We start from the raw sequence: 20,332 nt of genomic DNA on the forward strand, positions 1-20,332 counted from the left end.
TTCAATAGAGCATTATGAGAAAGAATTGTGAGGATTATGAGAAAATTATTAAAGTAAATGTTATGTCACGGTTATTGTTGATATTACGTACGACTCGTATCTCCTATAATTACACGGCCTGGATGGTGCCGTGTGTCTATGGTGCTACAGACGATACACCACGCGAAACAGAGGAGGCGCTGTTAGCGCCAGCCGTGCCTATTTGAGGTTGTGTTCCATTTGCAGCGATGGAAATACACCAACTAAATAAAGCAACCAACCATTTCAGCATTCTGCCTTAGCTTTTATGGCCCTTACTAAAAACAAAGCGTGAGATATATTGGCGGTGCACTGGGGGCAGTGCCTTGAGCACAGGCAAACCACATTTCAGAGGGCTGATCATACAGGTAACTTACTCCGTATAGCCTCTCAGATGCATTTTACGTCCATGTCATCCTCAAAGCGATTCGTTTAGTAATGCACCTGCATATACATGGAGTGTTGTGAATCACGCTCACAACAACAAGAGGCGCCTTTTCCGTGCAGCTGATGTAAAAGACGTAACGTCTGTAAAATTGCGGCAATTACAAGGGGAAGGTGTGACAACGTCAGCGTATAGTGCAATAAGTGTTTGATGTGATTTTGGGCACGTATTGTTTTGTTTTCTTTTATAACTGAAGCACTAGATATTCTGCTGAAGTCCACTGCCTGTCAGTCTATCAGTTTTTTAGAATGCGTTCATCTGTATTACACAAAACGCGTGCGTTACCTCAGCTTAGGATTACCTAAACCTGCTCTTTAAATAAGTCGCTGCATATGAGTTCGCCTAATTAGGCATGTTTACTGCGTGCGTGAAATTTCGAACCTTCGGATTGGCGAAAATGTGGGGTTTTTTTTTCATAGCAAAACCTCATACGCCAGCCAGCTTTCTCAACGTATATCGAGATGTACGGCAAGGGTTAAATTTCCAGTACTCTAATTATTTACACGACACCGCGCTCGTGTCGTGTTTCTTTCTCGTCCCTCGTCTATCGCGTTGTTCTTCGTCAAGATAATTCACTTTGAATACGCTACACACAAAGTTCAAAACACCAAAAACGAAATTGTTGATATTTCTAACGTGCCCAAGATTGTGAATTGAAATATTATAGGTCCAGTGCCACATCAACGCAGTATATGCCATTACGATTCCCGTTTCAGTGTCTTTAATGAAGTCAGTGTCATGACCCGCGGACATCGTAATCTTACAAAAGGAACCAACCAACGTCCGCTGAGTTTAGAAAGCGAGTGGAATTTAAATTTCCTGTGATCTAAAATGATCTTTAAAAAGTGGGTTCATTGCGAGTGAATCGTAGTATCACTACTTAATATTCTCTACATCAACTCGTACAAATAAAATGCAGCCGCAAGTAGTCGCAAATAGCCGCGAAAGGCTTACTGCCCTATACTGCGTTTCACAGCCTCCGTTGAGTGATGGTCTCATGCAGAACCTCGAACTGCAAACCTGCGAAAAAAAGCAAGCCACTGAATAAAGTGTAGCATAGGGGCACAAACAGCGTGGTGGCGCTGTGAATTGTGAGCTTCCGGCCAATTCAAAGCTATTTACGGCAGAAGAGAGAAAACTGATTTATGGAAAACGCAGGAAGATGACCCAGTTCGATAAGGAGAACACAACAGCGACGGTGCTCTCGGTGAAGCATAGCTTTCAATATTGGATAGCGTTACTTCCAGTGCGCGCGGAAAGAGAGAGGCTAGCGAATGTAGTAAAGTATTTGCTATACGTCTCGCTTTTCTTAGTTTTCTTGCCAGTGTTTCAAGTTTTGATCCTTCGGAACCCATTCATGCAAAAACAAGCGCTAAGCGTGCTACGAGTGTGCTGTTTAAATTAGTTTCGTTTTGTGCACCCAATATGACTAAAAAATAGTAAAACTCTACACGATCGTTTTAAACAATATGAAGTACTGGATCGAAATTTAGGGCAGAGAAGCTTATTTGCGTATCCTTTGTTTTTTGCCATTTAAAAAATTACTTTAACTAAGCTGAAAGAACGTTGATACGGCGGACAAAGAGAAGGGAACATAAGTATGGAATTGTAATTACCTGCGCGCCGCCCAATGATTTTTTATAGAAAGAAACACACTTGCCTTAGCATTCCAAGGAATCGCATTCTTGAGGCAGAAGTGCAATAAGGTGTCCTGCACAACATATGGTCTTTCAATGTTCAAAATGTTTTCGGCTGTTTCATCGAAGAAATCTGCTAAGTAAGCACTTCAGCGTGAAGAGGGTATTTCACCTGCGAACTCCTGGAAACAAATATGACACTAAAACAAGTAAGCATTAATCAAAGGGAGAGAGCGACATTTCGCGATAAATTATATTATAAATGACTGTAAGTGAACGTCATGTCTGTATGAAAGAGGAAGTGATGACAAATTTCGCTTATGCGTGAAAATAAAAAAAAAGGTCACTGTATCACACTACTGTTATAAACGTCCATACTAGGCATATTTATTGCGTTACAAAAAAAGAAAAATTGCTCGGATTTCACTCGCGAACCGAGGCCACAAATTCAGCGCCATTTCTTCTACTATACAATCATCTGGAATTCAATATACCTATGGCTTCCCAAGAAAGGTTGGGCGCTTCTTGTCTTATTCTTGCCTTATTGCATGAAGCTGGTTTGTCAAGTCCCTCAAAAAATTTTCAATACGACAAGCCCGCAGTGTGCGCGCACCTTCTCTTTGGCGCACTATCTATTGTACATCCTTCTCCAAAGAAAAAAGCCAAATGCCCAGGTCAAATTACGTTTATACATAGAATGGCGCATGACGTATAAAAAGACAGTTTTGAGACACGCGCTTGCACATATTTCTGTTCTTTTTCTCTGAGGGATCAGCTAAGCAGGATTTTCGAGCTCGTCAACAGACCGCAGGCAGCCTTCCAGAATAATTCCCACAGCAACCACATGTGGGCAAGTCTGTATCTGGTTCTCTTAGGAGGGGGAGAGGAGGTCTATGTTGTGCCACTATCAGTATACGATGTCTGATCGCGTGCCTAAGAGAGCACTTTGCTGCTGGTAATATATGCACATGATCAAACCGGCTATCTCATTGTAACAGTATCCCCATGCAGTGCTACTTTATGTGAAACGAACGTTGTGTCCATTAGAAAGAACCATTTATACTTGCAGCTAGTCGAGGTCTATCAGAGTTACAAAGATTTTGCCACTCATTCACCGGCTGCACTTCGATTGCAGTGCAGGGCCAAGAGAGATATTTTATTAGCGACATGGCTTGGCCAATAAGTCGTACTTTGCAATTTGATGTTTTGCATTTATCGCGCAATTTTCTGCGTATATAATGCCATTAGTTGTAGTAAACCGTGATGTTAAGAATGCAGCGCCCATGTTGCTTTTTTGTTGTTTATCCTATCCTTCGCACTGTTTTGTTTCAAAAAACAAAACAAACGGTGCCACCTTCGCTGATGTCAGAATCACAATCACTAAGGCGTGCTGGCCGGACAGGCTGAGTAAGGTCGTATTCGTGAGAGGAGACAATTAACAAAGTAGCGCTAGCACTTCTACTCTAGCTTCTTTTTCATTAAGCCGTCATACAACAAAGTGCTGAGAAAATAAAGGGTATCGTCATATATGTGTGACGTGGTCTCTGCAATCACAACTTGCCACAGCAATATCAGAAGCCACTCTTTGCCACAGCAACACCGGAAGCCACTGTCGGAAGAAGCTGTGCGAGTGGTTCCACATGTTCGCGATGCATTAGGCCATATAAATGCAACAGGCAAGCAAGCATACGTTTAATTGGCTGGGGTTGAAATTGTAATGTAGAAAATGATGTTCAAAGTGGAAAATGAAGGTGGACAAAAAGAGAACTCGTCACGAGCGGCAGATGAACCTACCACCTCCGCGTTACGCGTTCGTCGAACTATGAATCTTGCTACGGCGACGGCCGTCAATCCGTCCACTAGCTTGGATATTTATGTTTACTAGATCTATACCCCTGGGAGTGTTAGCCAGCGCCACTCAGAGCCATGGCGGGCGGATGTGGAACATCGCGTTGAACAAACATTCAGCCCCTCTATTTCCCTTATTGTCCTTCATTCATAGTGCTGGTCTCGAATCTGGCAGCCTTGGTGCTATCAGGTAGCATACGAGGGTTAATTAGCCACGTGCCTGTCTCCTAAGTTCGCGTGTCACGTGACGCTATCGGGCAAAAAAAAGAAAACGACTGGCGAGCTGTTGAAGACGTTTTAATGCTACAGCGTTACATGTGACCTTGATCCACTTGCAGGTATCTAACAGAGAGCATAAGTAGAAAAAGATCCTGACATCGGTGCAGCTTATAGAGCGCCTCTAAATTATAGCTGTCATGATAAATTATGCCAGAAAACGAACGAAATTGGCTCCAGAGAAGCATGCGTGCGATTGTGGTCCAATGGCTAGAGCTTTGGGCTGCTGTGCTGAAAGACACGGGTTAAATGCGTCTTTTCTTGCAGCGCGAAGCCCCGAAGTGCGGATAGAAAAGAACGAATTAGTTATCGAAAGGACAAACACGAGCACTGACTACCAACTCGATTTATTTTGTCAAGAACACATAGATGTATACACAAAGTGATAGGGTTATCAAACACTGTATCAGAGACACTAGTCGCATCGGTAGGTCACTGTACCAGCAGTAAGAACTTGTAAACACTTATGCATCGCAAGAATATTCCATAGATTAAAAACTAGACTCGATGACGACATAAACTTAGACGAACTCGCCAAAATCGATATTCTTATCCACGGCAGATGTTCGCTCCCACCACCGGTCCCACATTTTTAGTAGCATTATAGGTGTATTTCACTTAATTCGGAGACGTCTAACGGAAATCTCGATGTGTGTCCAGGGAGAGTGCCACAGTGTGCACGAAATCAGAGGTTTATAATAGATACAAGGTATAGAAACGTCACTTTTGATAAAATGTGAGCGTGCCAGGACTCCCGCGCGAGCAGCTATTGAGATGTCAAAATTCAAATATGCTGTCGCATACTTGAGAATTGGCAGTGTCAAACCCTGACCTAGTTTTCTTTTTTATTTACGTTTTCATTGTAGATGCCATGACTTCCCCACGTGGCCTGTTGCATAGCCTACACACAATCTCTATTTTCTTGTTTGTTCAGTCCTCTACAAAGTCCTGTGTTCTTTCGTGCTTCGGTACAGAAAAGATTCAACTCTTCGGCCAGCACCAGTTCAATGACCCAGCAGGGCTGCCACAAATTACCATGAATGACACCCGCACCCGTCCGTATGCAACAAGCGGGGAGATGTATTTGTTTGCCACAATGAAAAATGCGAGTCAGTTTACACCTTTACGCAATGTTGAACATTGAAGACCGCTATTTCGAAAACGACAACGTGTTTCTCACACAACAAATAAGCGCCATTCGAAACGCGTTCAAACGATTCACGCCACGAAAATATCTGTAACTGTGTTAGCATTGGTGCCGGGGATTCAGAACAGGCTTCAAAAAAAAAAAGATTACAGTATTTACTTTGCAAACAAGACATGCGCTATGTGCAAGGGGTTGCTGCAGTTGCATGCACGAAAGAAACCTAAAAGCCGATGCAAGCATTTCTTTCTTGCGGCTTTTTTTAGGGGGAAACGCTGAATAAATTCGATATCTCTACGAAAGAAATTTTTGTTGCAGAACAGCGAGTGGTGTTACTGAAGCCACGTTATAGTTTATAGTGCATGCACATGCCTTCCGAGAACGCCTTTCTGTTGACGTAGGCATACAGCGAGCAAAATAAGTTGGCCGCATGAACGCAATCGGAATCTGATGCTGGACAAAAATACAGCTATGCCTCAGTGGCCTGGAGTGCTGACGCGTTCGGCCGGAATGCACAATTGCAGCCTTTCTGTCTACGATGGCTACGTACGAAAAGGAGCTATAAAATAGAGCAATCGTTCGCGGTCGCCCCAACTTTCGCGTATTATTGTTTCGTAATCTCCGCACCGATGGCCGCTGCACTTACGTTACAGCTGATTGAGATCCACGAGTGATATATGCTGAAGAAACAGGAAAGCAGTTGAAAAAGAACAACGCTAGATTGCTACACACGAAGAAGGCATTCACAAAGAATGGCGGAAGAAAATTAGGTGGGGCGATGAGAATAGGAAACTAGAAGGCGGAGGGTGTAACATAGGCTTGCGAAATACAGGGGTAATGTGGAGGTCGCCGGGACAGGTCTCTGTTCTGCAGTGCACAGGAATAGGCTGACGATGAAGCGAGAAAAAGACGACAATTCACCGCGAGGGCTTTCAGTGCTCCTTTATAAGGAAGCTTTAGCTCGCCAGCTCCTATATCGAAACACATTGCAATGAGCAAATAGTTTTTCTGGGCAACCGCTGCACCGAATTTGATTACGTTTGTTGCACGTAAAAGGAAGAGTTTAAATATAGTGACTGATGAAAGGAGATTTTTGATTCACGCCGTCATGTTTTTGCAATACGATAATTGTGGAGTCTTGCAAAATTTAAAACAAAAACAAAACACGTAAAGTCCGAATTTACAACCCTTTAACTATGCAGTAAAAAGCGATATCATAATTAGGTAAACTTCCCCTAATGGCACATATAAAGTGGACACAGTTGCTGTATTATAGACTGCATGCTTTAATTTATGCCCCTAATTTGTGAATAGGACGTTCGCAAAACCCTCGTGAACATTGGAAAAACTTCACGTAAGCTGCAAATTCATTGATCAAGTTTGTCAAACTGCAGATGTTCTTACACATTCAACTTACCGAACAACGATATCCGTTTTTCGTGCAGAGTGACGGATTTCTAAACTTCGTATTTCAATGTTTGTTTGTTTTTTTACTACTAGGTTGCGGAAAAATTTCCAAGAAAAGTTTCAGGCCATAAATAAAAATTCTGTGGCACAGAGTGGGTGAAATTTAGCTTTCTTTTTCAAGTACATTTTTTTTTACAATTGATAGAGCCGTTGTCTCAGAAAATAACTCTGCGCTTTAGATGTTTTGAATACAGGGCATTCAGTAGCTGCCGAGCTAAATCTCTTTCTTACAAATTACCTCTCATGGCGCATTCCAATGGCCTAACAGGAACAGGAGCGCTGTGTTCTAATGGCTGGAAAAAAAAGCTTAAAAAAAGCTGGAAAAAAAAGCTGCTATAGCAAATTAACCTTGTAATATACCGAAAAGCCAGTACTTGCCGTGGGAAGGAGCTTCGTAAGGCAGAAAGACGCCAAACACGAAAGACGGGCCGCGCCGCCGCCTTCAAGTTCGCGCCCCAGATCGTCTTAATTAACGTCATGGATTCAGACGCCGTCTTATCATATAAGGTTAATTTTATTGCGATAGCAATTATATGGACACACCAAAGCAGATTTCTGCCGTCGGCGTCGCCGTCGCCGTGAGGTTCCGTATGACGTCAATGGAGATGAAATCGTCGCCGCGCGCCGCCGCACGCTGTATGTCCGAGTGAAAGGGCGCGAGGGACGCGCGCTTTCACGGAGAGTGAACCCACGGCGGAGAACAAACGCGCGTTCTGCGCCGTGCTCCCTTAAGGGCTGCAGAAGTAGGCGTCTCTTTCCTCCTTTACAATCACCATATATGTAGAGCAAACGCGCCTTCTTCCGACGCGCGAAAGGCCGTGGGGGGGGGGGGGGGGGGGAGGAAAGGGAGGGGACGTTTAGCTGCGGCACCAAGTGCCTATTTATATCAGAGGCTCCGGCAACAGTCACCAACGCCGCACGCATTTTGTGCGAACGCGGGCAAAACGCCGATGGCGTCGACAACAGTTCTGCGCGTTGCCGGTGCTGCTGCATGTCCAAGTTAATACAGCTGATAAAGCTAATATCATTTACTCCGTATAGCTCTCTTCAAATTTGCTATCGCAATTGATGCTTCGCATTTCAGGTGAAACTGCGACAACTTTTTATTGCGATAGCAATTATATGGACACTCCAAAGCAGATTTCTGCCGTCGGCGTCGCCGTCGCCGTCGCCGTCGCCGTCGCTGTCGCCGTCGCCGTCGCCGTGAGGTTCCGTATGACGTCAATGGAGATGAAATAGTCGCCGCGCGCCGCCGAACGCTGTATGTGCGAGTCAAAGGGCGCGAGGGACGCGCGCTTTCACGGGGAATGAATGCACGGCGGAGAACAAACGCGCGTTCTGTGCCGTGCTCCCTTAAGGGCTGCAGAAGTAGGCGTCTCTTTCCTCCTTTAAATCACCATATATGTAGAGCAAACGCGCCTTCTTCTGACGCACGAAAGGCCGTGCGGGGGGGGGGGGGGGGGAGGGAAGGGAGGCGACGTTTAGCTGCGGCACCAAGTGCCTATTTATATCAGAGGCTCCGGCAATAGTCACCAACGCCGCACGCATTTTGTGCGAACGCGGGCAAAACGCCGACGGCGTCGACAACAGTTCTGCGTGTTGCTGGTGCTGCTGCATGTCCAAGTTTATACAGCTGATACAGCTACTATCATTAGTCCGTATAGCTCTCTACAAATTTGCTATCGCAATTGATGCTTCGCCTTTCAGGTGAAACTGCGACAACTTTTTTACTGACAAAGTTAAATAACGTTGTATTGCAAAGGAGTCAAAAACCCAACTAAATAAGTTACGAGAACTTTTACACAGCCGCGAAGGCCGATGTACGAAAAAATGTATTTTGAAATCCATGGCGTGACACTGACTTGCACGCGGTGCGGATACGCCGCGAGATTAGAAGACAATAAGCTTTGACCCACATTTTTCTATTTTTAATAGTCGACGCACCGTCACGAAGCTTACAAATCTGCAGTTCTCAGATACTGCACCAGTCTAATTAGACTGATTTGGTGTTTCTGCTTAGCGTCCCTGTAAGAGAAGGTGTTTCTCAGATTTAGCCTTGCATGATAAGTGATGTGGTAAAATTGACCACCGTTTGCTCCCTTCTCACCCTGGCGGCGAAACATTTGCGACGTTTTGTCGTTATTATTGAAATCAGTTGTTTGTTTTCATGCTGCTGGATCTCGAGAGACGGCACCAAGCTGGGAAACTATTTTGATTTTAATCTAGAAGATGGCACCACAGCATAAGCGTTCATGCCTTCGGCATGCGAATCACTCTTCGAGACTGATTCATCACTGCATCATCATCAATTCTAGATAAGCTCTAGCAAGCTCTTCTAGAACGGTACGCTAAAACGTTGATCTCGTGGGACATTTACAGCGGTACTGAGGAGATGTGGTGGATGCGCAGAGGACCTAACGTATCACGGTTTAATGTATCGCGCAAAACTAAAGTTCTCTATTGTGTAGGCTCTGATAAAATGTGAAATGCTGAGTGTTATTTCCCCCTCCTGATATGCAACTGCCTTGCGCAAGTGGTAAACGAAACGACATTATGCGTCCGCGACACAACCTTGGAGCCGCACCTGGTTTCGATTTGCAGCGTCGTGCTCTAACATTAACGAGAATGTGTAACTAAAATGTCAAAGGCCCTCTCAGACTACTGCTCTGAGGGCGGGTGCACAGTTTGCATTCTTTATACATTCTTTCTTTATTACAATCATTGCCTATGGTCACCTTTGTCCCGTATTTCCCCATGCTTTTCAGCATTTGTAGTGCACTCCATAAAATGCATGAAAATGTTCCCGCTATATTTCTAGTTATTATTGTCCCACCTACTAGAGAACCACCTAACTCTTTAGGACACATAAGAAGAGACGCGTTCAAACTTAGTGCTTTTTGGCTACTCGTAAACGGCCATCTTTCAAACTAGTCGATTATATAGGAATCCAGCGGCATAATTATACAGGCTTGAGTTTCTCCTTATAAATGACGTCAGTTAGAGCCTAAGGCGCGGCCGGTGTGGCGTTTTATGAGTTTGTCAGAAGCACTGTCGCGAGCGACCGCAATTTCCGAACTCTACGAACACTAAAAAAAATAGTTTGCGTGATATGATGACCGCCACCATAGCGCACAGTCAAGTCTACAAAGGAATCTGCTCGTAAAAAAATAAAGGCCGCATCACGCCGAACCGCCAAGCGTCACTTGTCTCCAAAAGGGGCACATGTACAACTTAGTGGGCATTGCATGACGAAGCTGAGAAGCGCTTGAACGCAGAAGGACTAGCCTCGTTGGCCGTAGCTTGGCAGCTGGGCAACCGGGTCCTACTCGTATAATCAAAGTGTGGCATATGCGAACCTAAACAATAACAAAGCGCCGCTTTTCTTTCGTTTGTTTTTGTTCTTATGTGATCTCATATCGACCGAATTCGAAGTAGACGGCGCTGGAACCCTATACATCATTGGCACTGCAGCGATGCCGCATTGCCCGACCGGCCTGCCTATACAAAAGCTGCACCACCATTATGTGTTTCAACCTGTACAAGTTCCTGCAAGTTATGATACCTCTTCGTTCTCCACCTCGTGAGCTGAGAAAGGGCACGGTGTAGCAGAAGTAATGGTTATTACCCTTAACCTGACCAACACCTTCCAAAAAAAAATCAATATAGGGCGAATGTGCATTGAAGTCTTCCTTTCCGCTGTGCAGTTGTGTTGCTGTCACATCTACGCGTCACGAAAACCGGCTGCGTAAAAGATCGGCGTGTCCACATAAATTTGAATAGACGCAGATGGCGCGCCAGAACGCCTGAGACAACGCGAAATATTCGTATAAAATGTTCCCAAATACATTGAAAGCGTTAGTGTGACGACAAGTAACGAGACACCAACACGAGCTGATAGCTCGTAGGAAGTGCAGAGACCAAGCAGGTTTGGAAAAGAAGTCAGCTGTTGCATGTCCATTACATATGTCGGACATCCGCAAACCGCGTGATTTTTCATCTGCCATGCAGATGACATAGCAGCACAGCGCACGCAGACGCAGAACTGATTCATCTGCATATGCGGCGAGGAACCGGACTTGCCGCGTCGTGATCTTTCTTTTGTCGACAGTCAGCAGCTGTAGCTTTTTCTGGTCGTATTTCGTCACTTTCACGTAGAATAGCCTGAACTCTATTGGCCTTTCAAAGGAGAGCCGGGCAAGTCGGCTTAGGTTTATGACGAGCATGACCCTTATAACGCTACCGTAGGCAGTTAGCGTGAATAAAAGAACAGAAAGTTAGAGCACGTGACGTATACGAGCTTATTACTAGTCCTATCTTACATCCGATTTTTTTAAGGGATAACAACCCGAAGCTACAAAAGTAGCAAAAACAGCGCATCGAGGGGAAAAAAAAAAGAACAGGCAGACAATATCGTGCCTCCCGTTCTTCCTACACATACGATGCTGCATTGCGCTGCTTCACCAGACAGGCAAACAATGAATATCGATGTTCCCGTGCTATGCAGCTTCTGCGCTGTACAGTGATGGATAGCGGGCCCCACTCAGAGAACGTCTGACTTCGTAGCATGGTTTCGATTTCGCTCAGCCGGCAAGGCGCGCTTTCTACACTGTACGAAGCCACTATTACGCCAACGCCCCGAACGCGCGGTGATCCGCAAAAAGTACTCGAGGCTCCTTCTAGCGATGAGGGCGGTGCTTTCGTAACGCATGATCCGTACCGATTTCAGCAAAGACAAGCTCCTCCTTTGTTAAAGGTTCTGGAAATATTTCGCCTTCTAAAACAGAGTTCCGCTCCTTTATAACAGAGTTCAGCTCTCGTATAAGCATGACGTTACAATGAACGAAATGCATAAAACAGGGTCCGTATTCTCAAAGAGATTTTAAGCTAGAATTCTACGTAAGAGCAACTTCCAGCGATTCCTAATAATGCTGGACATAATATCACCGAGGATGGCTGGCCAATGGCAAAGTTAACTTACGAACGAGAAGCTTCGTAGTTTCCGCCCCAGATTACTACCTAATATAAAGATGTTTTGTGGTTGCCCTAAAGAGACACTAAAGAAAAAAATGGATCTGTTCAGACTAATAAAGTATTTTGTCAAAGATCTACACTTATTAGTTTCGCTGCAACACGTTGGTTACTAGAAGAAAAAAGTAAAGCTCAAAGTATTACTTCCAAAATTTTGTGCAGGGACTCCAGCGGCTGGCCGTCAATGTGACGTCGCGAATTTCAGAGTATTCTTTGTTTGTCCCTTGAATTTCGGCAATTCTGAATCAGTAAGTACACTTGAAACTTGGTGAGTTCCCTTTTTGGCTCCTTTAGAATACAGTGCAGTTTATCTCTGAAGATAAAAGGTTGAGTAGGAAATCCATGGCATCACGGCTAGCTGGAGCGGCAAGATCAATGAGTCGTCGTCACACGTCATCCGTTTTCGTGTTTTTTCTGCCTTACCATGACGTCTGTAATAGTGTTAGTGGCCGTTCTTGCTATCCTTAATGGTTATTTACTATTACAGGTAAACTAATATTTCTATTTGCAGTCCCCTTGATGGATACATTGTTCTGTGACGTTAAATGAAAAGTGCACTTAAAATGGATACCACAGTATTCGGTGTAACACAGCAGCCAAGGTTCTACATCTTCGCTTACCTTCATTTGCTTTCTTCGATTCTTGTGACCCCAGTGCCGCAGGGTGATTCGACACTGCATTATGCAATTCGCGTTTTTTTTCTTCCTTTCCTTTTTTTACATTGAGCGTTACCCATAGCAGGCAGAAAGCCCCCATTCGTTTCGTGTGCTTGCTGAACTGCCTGTGTAGACAAAGTGACCGAACGTCTCTCGAACGGCTTGAGAAACTTCAGAATTCTATCTCAATAGTAAATATACAAAGTGTTCTGGTAGTGCAACCTATATCCTGTCAGACATTTCTGACATTTCTTGCTCGTCATCCCCGTTGTTGTATTCTTAGTTTTTATTTCAGCAAGAAGCAGTGGGGAGATTCTTCCTACTTCTGTTGTATCGTTTGGATGATATTTGGGTATTGGAGTATTTTATGCAGGAGACAGTCTTGTACTGGCTTCGATCCTTACAAAGTACGTTGGGTCAAACGTGGTACTCCGCATTGCCATAAGCGCGTTGGAATTCAAGACGAAGGATATTTTAGATTTTCTTTCTGAGCGTAAAGCCGAAATTCAGGGCGTATAGCTTATTAGGTTTCCCAGTTTCGCAACTCGGGCACCGTTGCCGATACACTTTTTACACTTGCGGGAAGCACCAGCTCGTTTTTTCCATCTCAAAATCATCTTCTTTGCTCGTCGACCTTCGTACTTGCCGTTTGGTAACATATGGACGTCTATTTTCTGTGAAAAATGATGCCGGCACCGTTGTCCGACGGGCGCTGCTATGTGCTTTGCCTGAACGTGAAACTGACATTTCTTTCGGTATAAGATAGATTGTGGAAAAATATACTCACATACGCACACATCGACACTGACACGCACGCACGCACGCACACGCATGCACACACACGCACACAAAAGCACGCACACACAAGTACGCACACACAAGCACACGCTTATGTGCGAAGGATGACACAAAATTCTCAAAACAGGATGCACTACGTTCATGGAGCGTGCTACGCTCTCCACTGATAGGCAGTGACTGTACTGAATCTGGATAGACTTTATTAGGCGTTTTTCGCACACAACAAATAAAAATGCTACGATAGCGACAAACATGTACTATGTTAACATCTTCAAAAGGTCCCCAGCCTTCGCCTTTTCTTGACACAGAAAACCGCACATACAAATGGATATTCTAATGCCTATATAAACGAATCGCACAAGCATGGTTATGTGTGTAGTTGCTTCTAAGTGTTTTCGAAAAAAGCTAAGTGATAGCGCGAACACGTAATTTAAACTGAAGAAACATGCAAATCATGAGCTTTGAACCATCCTGGTGAGTTTCGTAAATCGTTGAGCGAAATTCTGCCACGTTTGTGTCGGTTTATCACCAATGATACAGGCATTCACGATAGGCATTCATGAGTCCGAGACACTCATGACCTTGCAAAAGCTTTCAGCAATAATGGCGTTGGTTTAAGTACTCGTAACATTAGATATCAGGCGTGACTTTATCTTCCAACGTTTGTTACTCTTTGTGGACATCATTTCCAGTTATTAGCGACAAAACGTCCCATTGGCAACACGAAACCACATCAACGTGTCATCAGAGAAGCACGTGTTCTGTATTGAATGCCGTACTCCACGCCAAGAAGAAAAGCATTTTTAAATTACCTCCCGATGATGTGGCCCTCGCCATTGAAGCACAGGGAATAGGGGATGTGAGCGGTGTCGTTCGTTTTACTTGATTGTTGTGCTTTAATTAGTAAACGCGTTTTGCAATACGCTAATTGCTTTATTATGTAACCTTCGTTTGATTGATTGTTTCTCCTCCCATTTGGATCAAGGATCTTATAGCCGCATTTTACCTTATCGTCTGCGTCAGATCCAATAATTTTTGTTATCTTGCTGTCCACAAAACATCAAAGAAACGGCTGGTTGAATACATGCACATTTAACAGTGAATGAACGTTGCGATAGTCTGACTAAATATGTTCCATGGTCTGTGGTCTATAAAACAATTCCACATGCGATACTATATGCGCGAATTGTCTCCATCTGAAGGTTTGACGTTACAATTGTCCGTTGTCAACATCCTTATATGGCTTCGAACGGTGAGCACAGCATTGCGTCATTTTATTCCCCTTTCTCATTTCACTCTTTACTGTTCGATAATCACCTCCGTGTGCATGATTCCTATCCAGCATAATGTTTTATGCACTGGTGTCTTCACGTCTAACATCATTATCTCAGCCGATGTCCACAGAGTTCCCATATTTTTTGCTGGTACATTCGCGTGTTTCTTTTTCTTCATTATGAGTCACCATTTCCGCTACACAGGTACTTAAACAGCCTAGTTGTCTGTCTGCTTCAGTTCGGATTGATTAGCCGCTTTTTCAAAATAAATTTGCTCGGAGCGTCCCGCACCAGCAAAGAACACCCAGCCCATGCCACACTGCTATGGTTGTATCCTGGTTATTGTATTTCGAGTAATGCTAATCATACAAGAGAGGTTTAGTCAATCTACAGTCCCAACAGCATTTCAGATTTTCAATACAACACAACGTTGGCAAACGTACGCCCAGGAAGCGGTACCACTCCCCGCACACCTCCTACTTAATTTTGGTTGTAACCTCTTGAGAAGTCTGTTTCACTATGCAGCGGGGTTCCTCTTGCCGTTTGCTCGGATTACGCTTTATACTTTTCCATGCATCTACTTCCACAATTTATTCGTTATCCTTGCATTTTGCTTCTTTGCCCCTGCGATTGGCTGATCAGTCGTGAGAGTAAATGCCATGAAACCTCTTTTTTTATGTTAGCATTAGGACTGTGAAAGTGAAAAAAAAAGTGTACGTGTCTGATGTTTGGGAAGCTGCTCATGTGGTATATATATATATATATATATATATATATATAGCATAAGAAGCCAACAAACAAAGGCACCTCCTCGGCGTCCTTGTTGGCTTCTTATGATCTCACTAAGCAAATCGGCCCATCGGTTCCCTTTCTTCTCGTTGAATTGAGTCGAATTCTGGGGATTACGTGAATTCTGGGGATTTTATTATGAGGCACGCCGAAGTGCTGGACTTCGGATTAATTTTGACCACCAGGGGATCTTTAACGCGCCCCCACTGCACGAGACACGGGCCTTTGCTGCATTTCGCAGCAAAGGCCCGTAAGCCCGCAAAGCGCCGCGGCCGGGATTTGATCCCGCGACCTCGTGCTTAACAGCGCAACACCATAGCCGATATGTCACTGCGGCGGGTATATGTATATATATATATATATATATATATATATATATATATATATAGCTTAAGCGACGGTGATCTGCTCCCGGGCCACCGTCCTTACACCTCGCTGCTCGAGAGGCAGGACTTCCGCTGAGTGAGCTCCTGAACAACACTTTGCAATTTGGTGAACGCCGTTTAAATCATGGATCCGGAACTTGAAAGAGCTACGACGAAATGCGAACGCATTTCACTTGCATTCAGACTGACTGTTTTGTTTTCCTTTTACTGTGCCTAAACCATACAGTTTCGCGCTCGCCTGTCTAGTTATCTCCGAGAGGCTGTATATCATTCTCTGACTATTTGCCGTATAGCTAATTACGTTGCTTGCGTTGAATACAGCAATACATGTTCCACACGACGCTATCTTGTCTATACGAAAGATTACTAATTTTCTATATGAAAGATAACAAATTCGATCGTTCATCGGTAAATATTACCTTGGCTATTTGTATATGGCAAACTGCGCGTTCATCACGTTGTGCTGTGGCGCAAACACTTGAAAATACGAGAGGCGTTCAAATGAAAAGGCACGAAACGTCGTAACGATGTAACCGTTAACATAGATGCATATGCCGCTATGGGAGAACGTAGCGAGACATTTAGGGATGCGCTTGGAGTCTCCGCCGTGTATTGGAGCATTCTGCGCAGAGCATTCTGGGCAGAAGAGGGCATAGGCTCTTCTAAAGAGCGCCGTCCAATTGAGGCGACAGTGCGTGTGAGGACAGGATGGCGTTCAGATTGCAAAATTCCATGATTGAGGAGCAGCGAGGCGTTATCCGAGTTCTGACAGCGGTAGGTCTTAAACGGGCCACCATTCATCGCCGAATGGTGACCGTTAATGCGACCAGGATGAGAGACTGACTCCTGGAGCTGACGAGGAGGAGACGAAAGCTTTATGCAGTATGTACAGATATGTCCAGATATAGCAGGTAATAGCAGGTCATAGCTGGTAATAGCTGGTAATAGCTGGTAATAGCTGGTAATTTTAGTAAGAGCGCACCAGACCGACGGGGCGGCTGGTGGAGACTCTCTCCTGTAACAATGGGCTGGTCTTCCTGAAATCACCTTGGCGACTCCCCGTCGACAGGAACCATACGGGGCGGGGCGGGTGCTGACGGCATCCGCGTCGTATTCTGGACTCGTCGCGAAGATGGCCGGGGGCTGCTTGAAATCCCCCGCGTCGAATGCAATCGTCGTGGGTGGGTGCGTCTTGAAGTCCCCCCGCCCCCCTTGTGTCGAATTCTTGATTCGTCGCGCAGAAGTGGGAGCTCCCGTCGCCTCGATGATAGGCACCTAGTACGGCACAACACCGTATATGGGGAAGACTGTGTATCCGACAAGTCCGTCAGAAAATGGTGTGCCTGTTTTCGTGCAGGCCCTGAGAGTTTGGTAAATTTATGACCCAAGACCAGGCCAGGCAAAAACACAGTCATCATGGTCGGTCTGATCGACAAGGTGGACAACTTATTGTGAAGTGATCGGCGCTCACATTGCGAATGTTGGCGGTGAACGTGGATGCCAGCGTTGGAACAGTGTGGACAATTGTTCACGACAGGTTGTGTTATCGGAAGGTGTGCGCGCACTGGGTTCGCAAGCAGCTCACCGACCAGCACAGGGGTCTGCGTATGGGGCTACCACTTCAACATATATTTCGGTATCATGAAGACGCCGCTTTCCTAGAGTGGATTGTCACAGGTAATGAGAGCTGGTGCCATCACTACGAGCCAGAAACAAAGCGGGACAGCCTGCAGTGGAAGCATGTGTCGCCACTTCCACTTAAAAAATGCAAAGCCGTGGCGTCAGCAGGCAAGGTGTTGCTCACCGCCTTTTTCGATGTCCGAGGTCTGCTACTTGTTGAATTCCTCGAGCACAGAAGAACCATTAACTCCGATGTGAAGTGTGAGACACTCCGAAGGCTAGGCAGGTCCATCAAGAACAAAATACTGGGGCTGCTCACGGAGGGTGTGGTTCTGCTCCATGATAACGCGCGTCCACACGTCTCCAGGGTCACAGACGCGGAACTGGCCAAGTTCAAGTGGGAGCAGCTTGACCATTCACCCTACAGCCCGGATATGTCGCCCTGTGATTTTAATGTGTTTGGTCCCCTGAAAAAACATCTGAAAAGGAAACGCTTCAACTTGGCCAACGAACTCAAGGACGCTGTGAAGGACTGAGTCTCATCACGGCCACAGGAATTCTGGGAACAAGGAATTTTTCAGCTCGTTCATCAAAGGAATCGTTCAGGTCAGGCCTATGGTGTATACTTTGAATAAAGTCTTCATTTATACCCACAGTGTCCTTTCGTTCCTTTTAATTTCAACACCCCTGTTATCTATTGTTACTTCACTACTTCTTCCTTCTAATGTTGCCTGAACACTTATCCCAGTGCGCCACCTGTTTCCTTTTAGTTCCCACAGATTTTAAACAAGCTCACCCTTAACAATTACCAATGTTTCGCTTGTACCGGTGGACTTCCTAAACAGGCAAAAATAATCGCCTTGAAAAATCACAATGTCAACCAAGCTAATTCAAGAGATGTATAGTTCTTAATTTCTTACTTGTTCATATTATGCCACAGCAGATATTCATACATCTGCAAGTACTGTGATGTCCCAGACACCCTATGCCATATGGAATGGGGATGTATACGAAAATATGGCACTGTAGACACCCAAAAGCTAACCGAGGAACACTGGGAGGCCAAGCTAGCCGACCCGGACCCGAAGGAATGGCGGAGCCTGATCGAACGGGAACGGGAGATGGTCCGTGGCTACCAGGAATAAGGAGGTTGCCCACCTAGTGCGCAAACTGCCCTTGCTCGAAATGAAAATTTACTTTCGCGCTCTCTTCATATTTAGCCACATTTTCCAATAGCGAAATCTCCCCCTAGCGGTAGTGTAAAGATTATCAGCACTTTCATTATATATGTGTTTAAAGTCTTCAAAAAAGGGTTGTGCCCCTCCTGTTATGATTCTCCCGAACTGCTATAGCAGGGCTCCGGAGAAGTAATACGGCTGACAGTCATTTTGAGACGCAGTTAGGTTGAGCGCCGAGTGCATTTCACAGCACGCATTATGGGCGCACATCGGGAAAGTGGTGGTAGTTTTAGAATGCTTCCTGAGCAGGCACGACTTCCTCAATGCTCGGTTTAATTTTGCGTTTACAACAAAATTGCCTTAAATTTCTTAATTAGGATGTTGGTTAGGAAATCTTTTTTATTTATCGATCTGGAATTAACGATTTGTGACGCCAGTACCGTCTCCCTCTTCAGGTACAATCCACCTGAACAGGTCGAACTGCGCAATACAGTCGAATACATTTTTAAAGAACTTCCCCCAACTTGATATTGCAATCTGATACATTCCATTAGTAGCGATCACGAATGGCTTCACGTTTAAGGATCTTCCATAGTATCTCACCGTTAAATACGAAGTATAACCATGGAAATAGTTTTCTTTCCTGGCTATTGCTATCGGATGTGCGGTTATATATTGTTTGTTTTTTTGTGCATGCGCCAGCCGATCGTTAAATCTTGGCGTACTTCTCTTACTGAATATTTCGGTTCCGCGTATGCTTAATACTTGAATTTTATGTGTTTCATTAGCGCGCTGTATTGACTATACAAGGGATGTTTCAATTGGTCTGCATAATTTAGTGTTCGTTTTTCTTTCCACTAAAGAGAAAAAGCGAGAGATCAAAGGCAGGGAGGTTAATCAGATGCGAGTTCCGGTTCGCTACCCTGCAATTGGGTGGGGGATATAGACGTTGGAAGGAGGGCAAGGATAAAGATAGAAAAAAAAAGAAAAAATGCAGGAATATGTAACAGTGTTGCCAGATTGGTCTATTTGTAGCCAAATTGGGTTACTTAAATTTTTTTTTGGCTGTTTTAGGTGAGTTGGCTATGTGGCTATTATTGGGCTACATTATGATGTGGATGAGAAATCGTGCAAAATCGTGTTTCGAGATTCGCGGTACGTTCGACCAGCTGTTGGTGTAACCTTTTTCCGTTTGTTTCCACATCCGCGTCTATGGCGAGGCGCGATGCAATGGCTTTTGTACTTTTGTGCTAGGATCTCATTTCTACGTCCACCCGTTACAAAGAAAAGATCTCCATACGATCATCATCAGCATCATCAAATTATGTGAAACTTTTTATGTGCTATTTATTCTTATATTTGATGTTTATAGGTGTGATAATTGATGGTGTTTACAATTCTTAACCTTCAGCATGTGATATGAGGGACACTGTATTGTAGAGTTTCATGTTATCGTATGCCTTAACCACTGGGAAACCATGGTAAACCCGCCGTGGTTGCTCAGTGGCTATGGTGTTGGGCTGCTGAGCACGAGGTCGCGGGATCGAATCCCGGCCACGGCGGCCGCATTTCGATGGGGGCGAAATGCGAAAACACCCGTGTACTTAGATTTAGGTGCACGTTAAAGAACCCCAGGTGGTCCAAATATCCAGAGTCCCCCACTACGGCGTGCCTCATAATCAGAACTGGTTTTGGCACGTAAAACCCCATAATTTAATTTTAACCATGGTAAATGATTTGTGTGTGATATTTTTGTTCGTGTGTTTTA

The 20,332-nt window shown here is 44.8% G+C and overlaps 1 protein-coding gene across 1 annotated transcript; it reads left to right on the top strand.

Annotated features, from left to right (window-relative positions):
* Positions 1-17,244: 17,244 nt before the first annotated feature.
* LOC119454340 (histone-lysine N-methyltransferase SETMAR-like) lies at positions 17,245-17,922 on the top strand. The gene has a single exon (XM_037716296.1). It carries the CDS (start codon positions 17,245-17,247, stop codon positions 17,920-17,922), a length of 678 nt encoding a protein of 225 aa, XP_037572224.1.
* Positions 17,923-20,332: the final 2,410 nt, after the last annotated feature.

This window comes from Dermacentor silvarum, chromosome 5 (assembly GCF_013339745.2).
Source record: "Dermacentor silvarum isolate Dsil-2018 chromosome 5, BIME_Dsil_1.4, whole genome shotgun sequence".
Classification (NCBI taxonomy): domain Eukaryota; kingdom Metazoa; phylum Arthropoda; class Arachnida; order Ixodida; family Ixodidae; genus Dermacentor; species Dermacentor silvarum.

Excerpts from the sequence above, each read along its gene's own strand:
- LOC119454340 (XM_037716296.1), top strand. The coding sequence starts at position 17,245 with ATGTTGGCGGTGAACGTGGATGCCAGCGTTGGAACAGTGTGGACAATT.